Genomic DNA, 15,864 nt, shown 5'->3' with positions numbered 1-15,864 from the left:
AGCTTGGGAAACGATTGTGCTCAGCCACAGAATCTAGGGTTAAATTAAATTGACTTTTAATAATTAAATGCATACCCATCTGTGCCATAGGGGTTTCACTCGTGATAATAGGTGCACTCAAGTTAAATATGGATGTTGGAAGGTTCCTGCTAGTTGTGCCGGTACCTTTTGGTGTCTTAACCTGTCATGCATACAGAAACCCATAAACCTCAACCATTTAATGTTCAGCTTTTTTTCTCACACTACAGGTTTTTATGTTCATCAATGAGATGAATTCATAGAACCACAAGCGAGTATTTTTATTTTAAAATATTCTAGTATTTTTCAGTTTTCATATAGCAGATTACAGAACAAAGGATTTAACTTAAAATGTTCTTATGTGCATGGAATATAAAGAACAAATACTGGAATTAGTCAATCTGTCAGGTAGCATTTGTGGCAAGAACATTTTAATAATCAGATCTGTGTGACTACTGCACATTTAACATGGGGGTATTGCAAATGGACAAACAATTAAATTAGTATGTATATATTTTAGCAGAAATGTAGATCAAGGAAGTAAATTTGTAATTTCTAACAAACTGTTCTTGAATAACTTTATTGGGTCATTGATTATACATATTCCTGGCTTGTTATGCTTAACTTTAAAATTTATCTGTTAAGAGATTAATTTAGTTATTGAAATTGAGGTTATAAAAATACCAGGTCTATGTTAAAGGAAGCTGTTTAATTTTTTGTAAAGATCAAACTGCATTTTTGATGGTGTATTTCCTGCCAACCCATTTCAACATGAGGTCTGTGCTGTTAATGCCATCAGTGTGTGCCTGTTGTTGCTGCTTTTCCGTTCTTCACTCCTTTCACCCAAGGAGTGTGGCGGCAGGTAAGGCACCAAGGCTGTTTTTGAGTCTTCCTCCAAGTCACTGGTCACTTGTTTTGCCGTTCATTTTAGAGGTGCTACATTACATAATCTTAAAGAAACCATTACACTAGTACCATGGTATTACTTGGAGTGAGGTCACAAGCAGTACAGGCCTGAGTACCCCTGTAGTTGTGGTGACAGCAGACATGGACCTTTTTTCTGAATATGTGTTACTGTTAATTAAACAGCAATGTCCCTAACAATTTGTATTTAAATTGCTGAACAAGTTATGATTTTTTTAAAATGTAGTTTATGTTTGGAAGGTACTTTTTGATTTCCCTCCTTCGCACAACCCCACTCCCTTCCCCAACATTAGAAGCAGTCATGACTTCAGTTTGGTTTTGCAACAGTCTGCTTATGCATCAATTCTGCACTTGCATGACCTACTCAAAGTCTTATTTTAAGAGTATAATGTAGTGATCACTCCTCAGTCCAAGGATTTATAAAATTTTCACCATTAAACCTATGGTCACCAAGCATGAGAACTCAAAATTATGCTTGGGAAACAGCAAATGTTAAAGTATCACATGAAATGCACGAAACTTGGCAAGACTAAAAATTGAACAGCTGCCACTGAAAAGGACCAGTTGACAAAAGCTGTACCCTCTGCCCTATATTAATCTGGCTGCATTCTTACAATTTAGCACCTGGAAACAAGAATAACTGGATTAATACACATTATAACAGCTGTGGTTTAAATATACCATGTACAGTTCACTCTTGGAGTTAATTTTATATGCAAAATGTAGTTGAATTAACAGTTGATTTATTATGTAACATGTGAAAGTATAAACACCAGTCTAATTATTCAGATAGTACAAAATATTAGAAGACTGAATTTGATCTGCACCATATAAGATAGGAAATAAAATGTATTTATTTTCTTTATTTAGTTTGAAAATCTTTCAAATCTGCTCAAACTTCCTGGGAAAAAAACCTTTAATAACATGGATAAAGACTTCTTGGGAAAGCGGAAAAAAGACCTAAATACATACCTACAGGTAAATTCAAGCTTGTTGTCAAAGTTAGAAAAGTGCCATAATTTGGTGTTGCTGCTTTTAGATCAATGTTGTACCGTCTTGTGTCCAGTCAGCAAAATGATTGCAATGATCAATGATGTCCATCATGTGTTCAATAAAAACAGTCTTTGGAATTTAGAAACAAAAGTATGATTAAAAATGAAAAACAAGTCAGTATGTATAACTATTTAGCAAGAGACTTGAAAGTAATCTTAATACGAAGTTCAGATACAAATTTTGAAGATCACAAATATTAAACCATGAACACACCTAAACCGTCAACCAGTGCTTGCATTGGTCTCCTGCTCTGTTTAACTTTAGAAGTTATCCTGTTGTTACCACTTAAATGGTTTTTAATGTACCTTTCCAAGTGTTGGTTTATATTAAAGTAGTTAGGCAAAATAAATCTGATATTAAATGACTGCAGCATAGTTATTTTAAATTAAATTATTTTCTGTTTTAACTTAGTTGTTAATCAACCCTGAAATAATAAGAGCTTGTCCAGGTTTGATCCCATATGTGAATGAGTTTCTGGAGAACAAAGCCTATAGCAAGGGAAAGGGAGATTTTGCTCGCAAGGTAAGCCTGCCATCTATTGTTTAAAGTGTGTAATGTTCCTCATTAAAAATTCTAATTCACATTGTAGTTTGTTTCGATGAAGGATCTGATTTTTGTATTTCGATAAGTCTTCTAAAGTTTTGATATTCGACATGTGCAAAGTGTATGAGTGCACTTAAATATTTTGTTTTCTACAGTTTAAATAAAATGAATCAATTAATATATGTCTTGATTCCTGCATTAAGGTTTTGTATAAATTTCCAACTTGTGATCACAGTGAGCAGCATTTCTAATCAAAAATGCTGATGTGAAAAATTACCACTTTAATGTCAAAAGCTATTTATGTTTCAATCATGTTGGCCTCAAATCCATAGTGATGAGGAGAGAGGCTTTTTCCAGGATCCTATGTTCATGGAATCTACTGAAAAATGTCAGTACAGTAATTGCACTTGGTTTCTGGAATTTTGAGGTAGCCTTTTATTGGGAATAATCACCATCTGCCATTACATGAAAACTGACACCAAGGGACTGCACCAGGAATAAATACAAATGTTGTTAAATAGATAAACCTGGCAATTACAGATCAGTCAGCTTAACTTCAGTGGTAGGAAAACTTTTAGGAACAAATCAAAAGAGAAAATGCTGGAAAATCTCAGCATGCTGCCAGATCTGCTGAGATTTTCCAGCATTTTCTCTTTTGGTTTCAGATTCCAGCATCCGCAGTAATTTGCTTTTTTTTTAGGAACAAATATTTGGGCTAGTAGTTACATAGAAAGAAAATGGGTTAATCTGGAAGAGCCAGCATGCATTTGTTGACAAAAAATTGTTTCTAACCAACTTGCTGGAGTTTTTTGAAGAGCTAGTAGAGGATTGGTGAGGGTGATGTTGATATGGTGTGTGTGGATTTCCAAATGGTATTAAATGCAGTCAGTTCCACTATAACACGGTAGTTCCATACTCGTGCAGTCCCATGTAAGAAAATCACATTATAGCAGCACTATTTAAACTAATGGGACCAGAATTGCATTATAACCACTACACACTTTGAAAGTTTGAGTTTTAGAAATAGTGTCTCCAGTTTGTCAACCGCGTTATAGTGAATTAACAAAATGTGCGTTATATCAGAACGACCTGTACAGTACTAGATAATGGGCATGGGATGAAAGGTATAGCTCATGGAGAGAAAAGGGACAGTTGTATCAGAAATAGAGTGATAGTTAACAGGTATTTTCAGGCTTAAGCAAAATGTTTGAAGTGGAATTCTCCAGGGAATAGTATTAGAACCCTTGCATTTTCTGAAATATATTGATGGTACAGATCTTGGTGTGCAGAGGACAGGTTCAAAATTTACAGATGCTACAGTGTGTTGGAGCATTATGAACTATGAAATGGATAGTATAAAACTTAAAAGGACATTGGCACGCTTGTGGAGTGGACAGATGGGTGGCAGATGGAGTTCAGTGCTGAGAAGTGCAAGTTGATACATTTTGGTATCAAGAGGGGGAGACAGTACAAAATGAAGAACATTTTTCTAAAGGGCATTACAGGCATAAGTCATTAGAGGTGACAGAACAAAAAAAGAGTAGTTAAGAAAGGATTCTAGCCTTCATTAGTAGAGGCATAATGTTTAAGAATAGGGAGATTATGTCCAACTTGTGGAAGGCATTAGTTCGACCTCAGTTGAAATATTGTGTACAGTTCTGGCACCACACTGTAGAAAGGATGTGGACACATTGGAAAGTTTGCAGAAAAGGTTTACGCAACTGCAGGTGGTTCCAGGGTAAGAAACTTCAATTATAAGGACAGATTGGCAAAGTTGGGAGTGTTTTCAAAATCATGAGAGGTCTTGGCAGAGCAGATGGTGAGAAATTGTTGCTACTCTGAGGAGGATTCAGAACCAGAGGATACAGATTTAACATTTTTCAAAAGAAGCAAATATGAGATCAGAAATAGAGTTCACATAGTGAGTAGTTAAGTACTCAAAAACACTGCCTGGAAGTGTACCTGGCTGCATGTTCCATTGAGACATTCAGGAGAGCATTATATGATTTAAATGGAAACAGACAGTTGATGCTGATGCACTGGGCTAATGATCTCCTTCTGCAACATAATAATGCCGTGATTCTGCAATACTCCATACATTGAAAGCTCACATTAACCTTTCACAGTCAGAGCTAGGTTTTTTTTTTTTGGAGACTGCTTTAGAGTTAGTGAGATGAACCATACAAGCCTCTAACTGAACATTGCCCCCTCCCCATATCATCCAGGAGAAGAAGTGGTCTGCATTCTGGATGAAGACCCTAATTTTGAAGCACATACAATGTTTCAATATTAACAAAACTTGTATTTGACTACAAAAAATGAAATTAGAGGAGTGAGCAAGATTGTCCCCTACTAGTCTCCACAGGACAACTAAGTTTTAAATTTTCCAAATTGATGGGACAGCTGAACATCAAATTCATATACAATTTATTCCTGTACAGATTAAATGCTTTCCAGTTGCCTGTTAAACTAAACACAAGCATTTGATAATATCAAGATTAGGCATGATCCTGGTGTAAATGCAACAAGGTTCTATCTTTGTACCTCAGTGGTTATACTGATACAACACCTGAGTTTTGGTGTAAATTATTATTAATCCACCTGTTTAGATATGTCATAACATACATTCATAGCAGGTGGGACTGGATCCTGAAACTTCTGACCCAGACATAGGGACAGTACCATAGTACCACAAGATTTTACAGGTTTGTGTTTATCATATTTTAATGCTGCCCATTTAAAATGGGTTTGTATTGTTTTATGGTGAATTTACATTATAAACATTGTATAGATAACATACATATAATTTGGAGTAAGGACTTGATGTGTCTCCTTAGTATTAAAAACTAGTTGGGCTCGAGATATCATTTGGGCATCACCTAAAGGCTTATTCTGCTTGGGTTTAAGATTGATCCAGAATGGCAACTTTTATATCCACCGTAAACGTTTAAAAATTAAGCAGTTAACTGGTACTTCCATTTGAGTAATGTTTAAAGAAAACTGAGTTCCATCAGCTTTTGAATAAAGTTAATGTGCTTGGACTTGAACAGTGTAACTGATTGTCTTCTGTTGTGCTCCACAAGTAAATATCAGTTGTAGAATACTTTACGATCTAAGTCTTCAAGATGCCAACCTTGTTTTTTTTTAAATTCATTCATGGGATGAGAGCATGTCTGGCCAGGCCAGCATTTATTGCCCAGAGGGCAGTTTCTTAACCATACTGTCTGACTGGAGTCACATGTTGGCCAGACCAAATAAGCTTGGCAGCTTCCCTCCCTAAAGGACATTAGTGAACCAGGTGGATGTTTTCAACAATCACAATGAATTCATTAGACTGTAAATTCCAGATTTTTTTAAATTGTTGAATTCAATTGCAAACTCAATTGGGGGCAGATGTTCGCAAGTAAAGGGACAGCTGGAAAATGGGAAGTCTTCAGAAATGAGATAACGAGAATCCAGCGAAAGTATATTCCTGTCAGAGTGAAAGGAAAGACTGGTAGGTATAGAGAATGCTGGATGACGAAGAAATTGAGGGTTTGGTTAAGAAAAAAGAAGAAAGCATATGTCAGGTATAGACGGGATAGATCGAGTGAATCCTTAGAAGAATATAAAGGCAGTAGGAGTATACTTAAGAGGGAAATCAGGAGGCCAAAAAGGGGACACAAGATAGCTTTGGCAAGTAGAATTAAGGAGAATCCAAAGGGCTCTTATAAATACATTAAGGACAAAAGGGTAACTAGGGAGAGAATAGGGCCCCTCAAAGATCATAAGGAGGCCTTTGTGTGAAGCCGCAGAAAATGGGGGAGATACTAAATGAGTATTTTGCATCAGTATCTGCTGTGGAAAAGGATATGGAAGATATAGACTGTAGGAAAATAGATGGTGACATCTTGCAAAATGTCCAGATTACAGAGGAGGAAATGCTGGATGTCTTGAAACTGGTAAAGGTGGATAAATCCCCAGGACCTGATCAGGTGTACCCAAGAACTCTATAGGAAGTTAGAGAAGTGATTGCTGGGCCTCTTGCTGAGATATTTGTGTCATCGATTATCACAGGTGGGGTGCCGGAAGACTGGAGGTTGCAAACGTGGTGCCACTGTTTAAGAAGGGTGGTAAGGACAAGCCAGGGAACCATAGACCAGTGAGCCTGACCTCGGTGGTGGGCAAGTTGTTGGAGGGACTACTGAGGGACAGGGTGTACATGTATTTGGAAAGGCAAGGACTGATTAGGGATTGTCAACTTTGTGCATGGGAAATCATGTCTCCCAAACTTGATTGAGTTTTTGAAGAAGTAACAAAGAGGATTGATAAGGGCAGAGCAGTAGATGTGATCTATGTGGACTTCAGTAAGGCGTTCGACAAGGTTCCCCATGGGAGGCTGATTAACAATGTTAGATCTCATGGAATACAGTGCGAACTAGCCATTTGGATACAGAACTGGCACAAAGGTAGAAGACAGAGGGTGATGGTGGAGGGTTGTTTTTCAGTCTGGAGGCCTGTGACCAGTGGAGTGCCACAAAGATCAGTGCTGGGTCCTCTACTTTTTGTCATTTACATAAATGACTTGGATGTGAGCATAAGAGCTACAGTTAGTAAGTTTGCAGATGACACCAAAATTGGAGATGTAGTGGACAGCGAAGTGGGTTACCCCAGATTACAACAGGATCTTGACCAGATGGGCCAATGGGCTGAGAAGTGGGAGATGGAATTTAATTCATATAAATGCAAGCTGCTGCATTTTGGGAAAGCGAATCTTAGCAGGACTTGTACACTTAATGGTAAGGTCCTAGGGACTGTTGCTGAACAAAGAGACCTTGGAGTGCAGGTTCATAGCTCCTTGAAAGTGGTGTCGCACATAGATAGGATAATGAAGAAGGTGTTTGGTATGCTTTCTTTTATTGGTCAGAGTATTGAGTACAGGAGTTGGTAGGTCATGTTGCGGCTGTACAGGACATTGGTTAGGCCGCTATTGGAATATTGTGTGCAATTCTGGTCTCTTTCCTATCAGAAGGATGTTGTGAAATTTGAAAGGGTTCAGAAAAGATTTACAATAATATTGCCAGGCTTGGAGGATTTGAGCTATTGGGAGAGGCTGAACAGACTGGGGCTGTTTTCCCTGGAGCGTCGGAGGCTGAGGGGTGCCCTTATAGATGTTTACAAAATTATGAGGAGCATGGATAGGGTAAATAGGCAAAGTCTTTTCCCTGGGGTCGGGGAGTCCAGAACTAGAGGGCATAGGTTTAGGGTGAGAGGGGAAAGATATAAAAAAAACCTAAGGGGCAACTTTTTCACACAGAGAGTGGTACGGGTATAGAATGAGCTGCCAGAGGAAGTGGTGGAGGCTGGTACAATTGCAACATTTAAGAGGCATTTGGATGGGTCTATGAATAGGAAGGGTTTGGAGGGATATGGGCCGGGTGCTGGCAGGTGGGACTAGATTGGGTTGGGATATCTGGTCGGTTGAAAAGTGCTGGACTTGTTGATTGTGCTGTGCTTTAACTTCTGCTTCAGATTGTTAAATAACTATCTTTGCTTGGATCTGTATTACATTTTTCCTTCTTGTACTGTAAAACCAAGTTCCAGAAGGGGAAAATGTCAGTTTACCATCTCAATGTAATTTCTTTGAAATGTCATCAGAATACCAAGATTGCATAGTCTATTCAATAGACTGAAGAAGGGCTTATGCCTGAAACGTCAATTCTCCTGTTCCCTGGATGCTGCCTGACCTGCTGCGCTTTTCCAGCAACACATTTTCAGCTCTAGTCTATTCAATATACCGTTATAGTCCATATACAGTCAACAGCGCATAAAGTTAAAAGAAAAAAAAATCCAATGGATTGCTTGTATACTGTTTTGATTCCCAGATTTGTTAAACTTTGTCAATGCCACAAATCTGTCCTCTTCTGTAGCTGCCAATCCACTGCCAATTGCTACCACTTAATATTAGTCTGGCCAAAAACAGATTCCAGAATTCTGGATTTGTCCAGTTTAGAGAGAGATTGTTGCGTTTTGACCTGATATGTGTCTGAAATGCAGAGTCTCACTTCTAATTAACATTGCCAAAAACTTTATGGAGAGGAAGATATAGGCTCAAAGAATTTTACAGTTAGAGATTTTCTACAATGTTACCTTCCTAATATTGATTGGTTAAAACTTAATATTTTCTGAAAGAAAAATGCCTTTCTAATCATCCAGAAATGCATTTCAATCTGTAGAGAGTTTATTTAATGAGTTATGCCTATTTGGCAGGTTCTAATACATGTACTGCATCTTGTTTGTGTTTTGCAGATGGACACGCTTGTAAATCCACTGCGTAACTCGATGAGAAATGTTTCAAATGTTGTTAAGTCAATTCCAGACAGTCTTGCAGAAGGAATGACAAAAGTATCAGACAATATGGATAAGTTGGGACATGAACTTAAGCATACGTTTTTGAAGGTATTCTAAAAACAAAAATTTGAATTTTTATAACACCTTAATATAACAACACATGCTGGTATATGGCATTATCAAACAAAACAAAATTAGATTAGAGTGGTGAAAGGTAGGCCTCAAGTGTCATAAAGGAGAAAAGATAATTAGAGATAGAAAGGCTAATAAGAAAAAAAATAGAGAAAAACAAGAGGTGACCATATGGCCCCTTAAGTATGTTCTGCCATTCAATATGAATATGGCTGACCATTTTCATCATCACTTTCTTGTAAACTCCCAAATCCCTTGATTCCCTGAAAGATAAATAATTTCTGACCCAACCTCAAATATATTCACCAGATGAATGTTGGTCCTTATTTCAAGGTGGTTGGAGTATTAGTGTAGGGAACTCTTAGTGCAACTATAGAAGGTGCTAGTGAGACCACACCTGGAGCACTGAGCACAACCATCTATGGTTGGGGATTCCAGAGGTTCACAAAGAAATGTTTGAACTCTGTTCTTTATTCTGAGATCATGCCCCTGTTTTCTGAACTTGCCATCGAGGAGCAACAATCTCACTGTCTATCTTGTCAAGTGTCTTCAGAATCTTGTGCATCACAAATCAATTGCAGCACCCATAAGCACAATTTACTTGGCCTCTCATCTTAAGAGAATACCCTCATTCCAAGATCCTTTCTAATGAAGTGTCTTTGTATTGTCTCCAAGGCAAGTGTATCCTTTCATATATATGAAAACCAAATCTGTGTGCAGGGTTCCAGGTGTGTCATCACCAATGTCTTACACAATTGTAGCAATCTTTCCTTATTCCTGCACTCAAGTCCTCATTGCCAAAAGAAGCTATCTTCCTGTTTGCTTTCCTTATTGTTTACGTACCTACATGTTAATTTTGGATTCCTAGAATGAGTACACCTAAATCTTTCAAAAGAACTAGGAATGAGGTAGGCCAATATCCAGCTCCTCAAGCCTGCTTCGTCATTGAATAGGACCATATAGATCTGACATTCCTCATGTCCACTTTCCTGTGTTTTCCCTGTAATCTTTGAATCCTCTACTGCTCAAGAATCAATCTAAATGTACACAAAGATTCTGTCCCTTCAGCTCTTTAGGTCAAGGAGTTCCAAAGACACTCAACCCTCTGAGAGAGGAAGTTCCACCTCATCTCTGCCCTAAATGTATTCTAATACTGTGCTCTCTGGTCCTAGACTCTCCCATGAGAGGAACTATTCTCTCAATGTTCACCCAGTTATGCCCCTTAAGAATCTATATGTTTCAATCATTCTTCTTTACTCCACTGAACAGAATCCCAACCTGTTAAGCCTTTGCTCATAAGACATTTCCTTCCAGACACTGGATCATCCGAGTGAACCTTCTCTGAACAGCCTTCACTGAAGGGAGCCAAACCTGGGCATAATACACCAGATGTGGTCTTACCAGCACATTGTACTGTTGCAGTGAAACTTACTTACTCTATACTCCTACTCCCATAAATAGGGCCAACATCCCTTTAGGCTTCTCGATGTACTTGTAACAAAAAAAAATCAAGTAATTAAGACAAACCTAAAATGGAAATGTACCAACATTAAATCAGAATATCGCTGATGGGAGTGATAATGCACCCCACCTCCTGCAGTGGCCACTAGTACCTGATGGTCTATTATGCCAGTGGACTCTGCGCATGCCCTCTCCATGGGCACCCTAGTATAGATGTAACCATGGAAGAAAGCCAAATAGTCAGGTGTTAGAAACCTCTACATGGCCTGCTGCCTGGACCAATTGATAGTCTTCTTGGCCAGGACCAGGTCCATGAGATGATCAAGTGTTCTGCCTGGCCCCTCCATACAGATTTCCCATAAATTAGGAGCATGGGCTGAATTATAACCAAAAGTCTAAAAACAGCTTTTGTAAAAAAAACAATAAATAGAGGTTGCAAACAAAAACTTTCAAAGTAAACATCGGAAACTGACTCTTCTAGGTCACAAAAAATATGTGTCCTCCCAAATATGAATATACTTAATTTTTTATTTGATGGAGCTGCAACGCTTTCTGTCCTAGATCATCTATGGAAAGGAGGAGGACCCCCCCTCATAAAGTATCCTTCACTGCAGGTCTCTGCTGACAGGTGGTAGAAAGTCTGGCCGGTGGACAGAGCCAAGGCAGTAGAGAGCATTCAGTAGCAGTCCATATAGGGAACCGCTTTGTGTGCCATTTTTGAAAGGCTCAAAAATAATTTACTCAGCTCAAGTTGAAGGGTGCAGAATCCCGAGGGGAGGGTTTGGTTTCTGATGCCATTTTCAAATTCTGAACGGCAAAGAAGCCGATTATACCTGGCAGTCTTCTATCCAAGTATTAACTCCACAAGAGCCTGCATAGCTTCCAAGATCAGGCATTTTCATACTAGTATGCTATTATACTAACGTACTAGTATAAAGTGTTTTTCTAATCTTACTAGCAAAGTGGATAATGTCATGCTTTTCACCTGCCACATTGTTGTCCAGTAACTTAAGCAGTCTCTCTCTCTCTTCATGTGACGTCATGTAGCACAGTGGGTAGCATCCTAGCCTTTGAGCCAGGGGCTTCATCTCAAGTCTCATCCTAACTCTCAATGGCCAAGGTGACCAAACATGTTAAATATCAACCTGTAAACTTTTTCAGTACAACCCAATCCCATGTGAGAGTGCAAATGATTCTTGGTCAATTGATGGAAAGGACCTCAGAGCCTCTACCATGTCTATCCAGCATTTTTCTGCAATAAAGTTTGGTGCCATATAAACTGGTTTATATTTCAGTGGTATGTTGGCATCTCTGGAGAGCTATCACATGCCTGTGTATCTATTTCAAAATTACTACTCAACAGCAAGTTATTTTCTTTCCAGAACTAATCTCATCAACTCTGGGGGTCTTCTCTCCATTGTTTTACAGCACGTAGTCACCATCCACAAACACCTCACTTTTACTTCCTTCCTGAGATTCTCAAACAGATTTTCCCCTATAGACCTGCTATTTCAGCCTGCTATCTGAAAATTTCCATCAATGCTGCTAGACCTACTGAGTATTTTCAGTATTTTACTTCAGATTTCTATTCTGTGTTATATTTTCCTTTTGCTCTATAGTTCCCTGTTCTTTTCCTCACTTTTTTCTTGAACATTTATATTTGCAAACTTCCAGTGCACTCAGACAATTCTGCAATCTAAAGAGCTTTAGAGAATTACAATCAGAACATACATTTTCCCTCTAGCCACCAGGTTTAGGGTGCTAGAGTTAGACTGTCAATGTGTAGGATTTTATCGGCTTTTTGTCCCTTTAGTTTCTCCAATATATTTTCTCTGCTGCTATTAATTACTTTATTAACTTTGTCACTCAAGTTGCCTCTCTTCCTTTCACTCCCTAACCCCCTGCTTTGCTGCTGCTCTATCTCCTGCTGTAAAGACAAATATTTGTTAAATTCCTCTGCCATTTCCTCAATGTCCATGATAATTCCTCCTGTCTCTGTCTGTAAGTTTTAGTCATGCAGTTTTCTTTATATTTATGACTAATTTACTCTGTTTTAAATGTTTTTATTAATGGTTTTGTCACATTTAGGTTTCTAAAACTCCTCTCAAACTTCATGTTTACTATTGTTTTTCATAACAAATTTAATACTTGCCTTTGTTTTCCTAGTAAGTTACTGATGGATCTTTCAGCTGAATTTCTCTCTTTAATTAATATAATTTTGTTGAAAACTTTTTGGAATGGGATTTGAAAACTTTCAGGCCAAAACTGAAGACCAAACAATATTTAAGCAATTTAAAATTAGGAATATAAAAGAAACCAGAACTGGAAAATTGTTAACATCTTAGTGGCAGACAGTTCTAAGAATGGAGCAGATTTCTTACATCAAACAATGCATGTTGGTGGAAAATATTATCAGTTCAAAGATTTCTTTTTCTCAATTTCACAACTTTTTTGTGTTTGTATTGCAAATAATATTAACAGACTTGTCCAACGTTTGATGCAGGTTCCTCCACTGAAGCCAGAAGAAGATAGTGAACATGTTCGTGTTTCTGCCCAGTTGGATGATAATGTGAGTTACTTTTTTAAATGTTTATGAGTGTTGGAAATCAGCAGATGCTGAGGTTTTTTTTTATTAACACTTGCTATTGCTTTTTCACTTTGAAATATATTGCTTTGTATTTGAGAGTGACTGATTTTTCTTTTTATTTCTGTTGCTAAAGTATTGCTTTTAATGTAGCTTTGCTGCTGAATAATCCACTCGGGTCCATTGAGTTCTGATAAGATTCCTTAATAGGTTTTGGATTTTGTTTTTGTTATTAAGATGGGAAAATTATGTCTTGAAGAATATTTCTGTTCTTCTATCCTAATGACTTGTTGCTATTAGTGTGTCCTGTGAAAACTTTATTCAGCCTTAGTGGGGTAGACAGCTTCTCAAGTAACATTTCTACATTCTAGGAAAATATGGATATTAAGAATTGAATGCTGTTGCCCATGTTAAAATTAGAGAACCATCAAATTTCCATTTTGGCTTTGCGTAGTGACTAAGTTAATTTTAATGCCTAAAGGCTTGTATATAATTTTTCATTTATAATTACATTTATTATTTCCTGATACAGGTTGATGACAACATTCCTCTCCGAGTTATGCTGCTTCTCATGGATGAAGTATTTGATTTAAAAGATAAAAATCACTGGTTAAGAAGAAATATCAAAAACTTACTTCAGCAGCTTATCCGAGCAACTTATGGGGACACAATCAACAGGTTTGATTAAACTAAGCTGTCCAAATTAATACATCTTTCACTATAAAATGTTATAATCTTAAGTTTGCCATTAATTTAGTGTCTTGTGATATGAACTAAAACGGGAATGCAAATACGTTAGTTCCATTTGCAGAAAGTTGTATCCATTCTGAGCTGGGGTGCTGGAGTATCTTCCAGTAAAAGTATGTAACTGCTTTACAGCCAGAAATAACATTATCTGTACCAACCTGAAAACTTGCTCAAGATAGAGAAAATTTCAACTTGTTGATGATATTTACAACTTGTCACATTTGTGTGTCTCCCATCTTACTGAAAGAGGCTATCCAGGTATTGTTATGATCTCAGTAGAGACAGTAATATACTTAGTTTTAAGAGTCTGAAAATCCACAAGCATACTAAAAGTAGTAAGCCATAAGGTTTGAAATTTAAAACAAAATAATTCTACTACAACAGCAAACAAATTGCACTGTATCCTAAATAGTCAGTTACATTATATTAAAAGTGCAAAGAGCAAAGTTACACATTATTACTTAATTCTTTCAATTCTTGCTTTACTTATGCCTCTTTAAAAACTCAAATCCATTACTTAGAAGCTTGAAGATTAACCATTTGGCCTGATTGCTGATTCATAGATACGTATGTGAGTTGAGATTTCTACTTTCTTCCAGCAGGGTTGTCCTTTTCAGATCTACTCCATTCATCATTCCATGATTGTAGACATCTCAAATCAGAAAAGGCCTCGCTAGCATCTTGTTTATTGTCTCCTCATTCAAGAACTTCCTGCTGTTCATTTAGCCAACACAGAGAATTTCTCCTGATCTCGGGTTGACACTCGGCTTGTTCTGAAATTGCACTTGAAACCAAAGCACGTACACAATCTACTCTCCTCTTTAATAAATTTGTTGATTCTTTATCGAAAGTTTATTTTTGCGGTGACTTGATCACATATTCAAGTACTGGAAGCAAGGTGCTTTTCCAGAAATCAACTTAGTTCTTAAAGGGGCATCACAAGATGAACTTCATTTTGAGGGCAGTATTGAATAGATATTCTGAAATGTATCTTTGTGAACTTGTCAAGTTTTGCATTCAATTCTAATACTTTTTCACTTCTAGAAAAATTGTGGACCATGTTGATTGGATGACTTCGCCAGAGCAAGTTGCAGAAACTGTAAAACGATTCAGGTAACCAATTTAAAAAATAAAGTTATACATGCTTCATGAATTTATTTTTTGTTAGTTTAAAATAATTTGTAATTTTTGTTGACAGAGATTCATTCTGGCCTAATGGTATCTTAGCAGAAAGTGCACCACGCAGGGAAAAGGCTATAAGAATGCGCTCAAGGGTGGCAGCTAAGACTAAGATGCTGGTGATTATGCCAGGTAAGCAACATTCATTCTTAATTCTAAATATATCTTCTATTTGTGTTATTGTTTTATGATTCCGATTAAAATAAATGAGCATTTATTGGAACGTAACACTAGTTCATTCGCCAATAGAGATGTAATTGTTATGCTACTAAATTCTGCTTAGTCCTCTACATCAAATGCGCAGTGGGATTTTTCTGTTTCCCATATCACCCCTTGAATTGAATTTATTGTCATGTGTACCAAGGCACAGTGGAAAGCTTTGCCTTGCGAACAGTACAGGCAGCTCACATAGTTAAGTAGCATAGATAGTAAATAATAGGTAAACAGTAGCAAAAACAAAAACACAGGTATAGTCGACTGTTAAGAGTTTGTGAGACCATTTAGTATTCTAACTGGGTAGAAACTGTTACGAAACTGGCTGGTGCGTGTGTTCAGGTCTCTGTATCTTCTCTCCGATGGTAGAGGTTGTAGAAAAGCATTCCCAGGGTGAGAATGCTGGCAACCTTTCCTTGACAATGGGCCTGGTAGATAGATTCTATAGATGGGAGGTTGGCCTTTGTGATTGTCTGGGCCTAGTTCACCACTCTCAGTAACCGTCTCCTATCTTGAATGGTACAGTTGCCATACCAGGTAGTGATACATCCAGACAGCATGCTCTCAATGCCACACCGATATAAGTTAGTAAGGGTATTCGCTGTCATGCCAAATTTGCTCAGCTGCCTGAAGAAGAGGAGATGTTGTGTGGCTCTTTAAATGTAAGTGCCAAATTTGAA

General features: G+C 37.6%; 1 protein-coding gene across 1 annotated transcript in view; it reads left to right on the top strand.

Moving 5' to 3' along the window:
* The window catches only part of snx13 (sorting nexin 13), a 190,173-nt gene that overhangs the window by 171,865 nt on the left and 2,444 nt on the right, over positions 1–15,864 (top strand). The window contains exons 19-25 of the mRNA XM_043690995.1: positions 1,813–1,920; positions 2,407–2,517; positions 8,827–8,976; positions 12,965–13,030; positions 13,578–13,723; positions 14,837–14,905; positions 14,991–15,103. Coding sequence (XP_043546930.1) covers positions 1,813–1,920; positions 2,407–2,517; positions 8,827–8,976; positions 12,965–13,030; positions 13,578–13,723; positions 14,837–14,905; positions 14,991–15,103 — 763 coding nt within the window. The remainder of the gene's footprint in view (positions 1–1,812; positions 1,921–2,406; positions 2,518–8,826; positions 8,977–12,964; positions 13,031–13,577; positions 13,724–14,836; positions 14,906–14,990; positions 15,104–15,864) is intronic.

The sequence above is a fragment of the Chiloscyllium plagiosum genome, chromosome 5 (genome assembly GCF_004010195.1).
Source record: "Chiloscyllium plagiosum isolate BGI_BamShark_2017 chromosome 5, ASM401019v2, whole genome shotgun sequence".
Lineage (NCBI taxonomy): Eukaryota > Metazoa > Chordata > Chondrichthyes > Orectolobiformes > Hemiscylliidae > Chiloscyllium > Chiloscyllium plagiosum.
The sequence above is the reverse complement of the archived record's forward strand: the minus strand, read 5'-3'. Positions and strand labels throughout refer to the sequence as shown.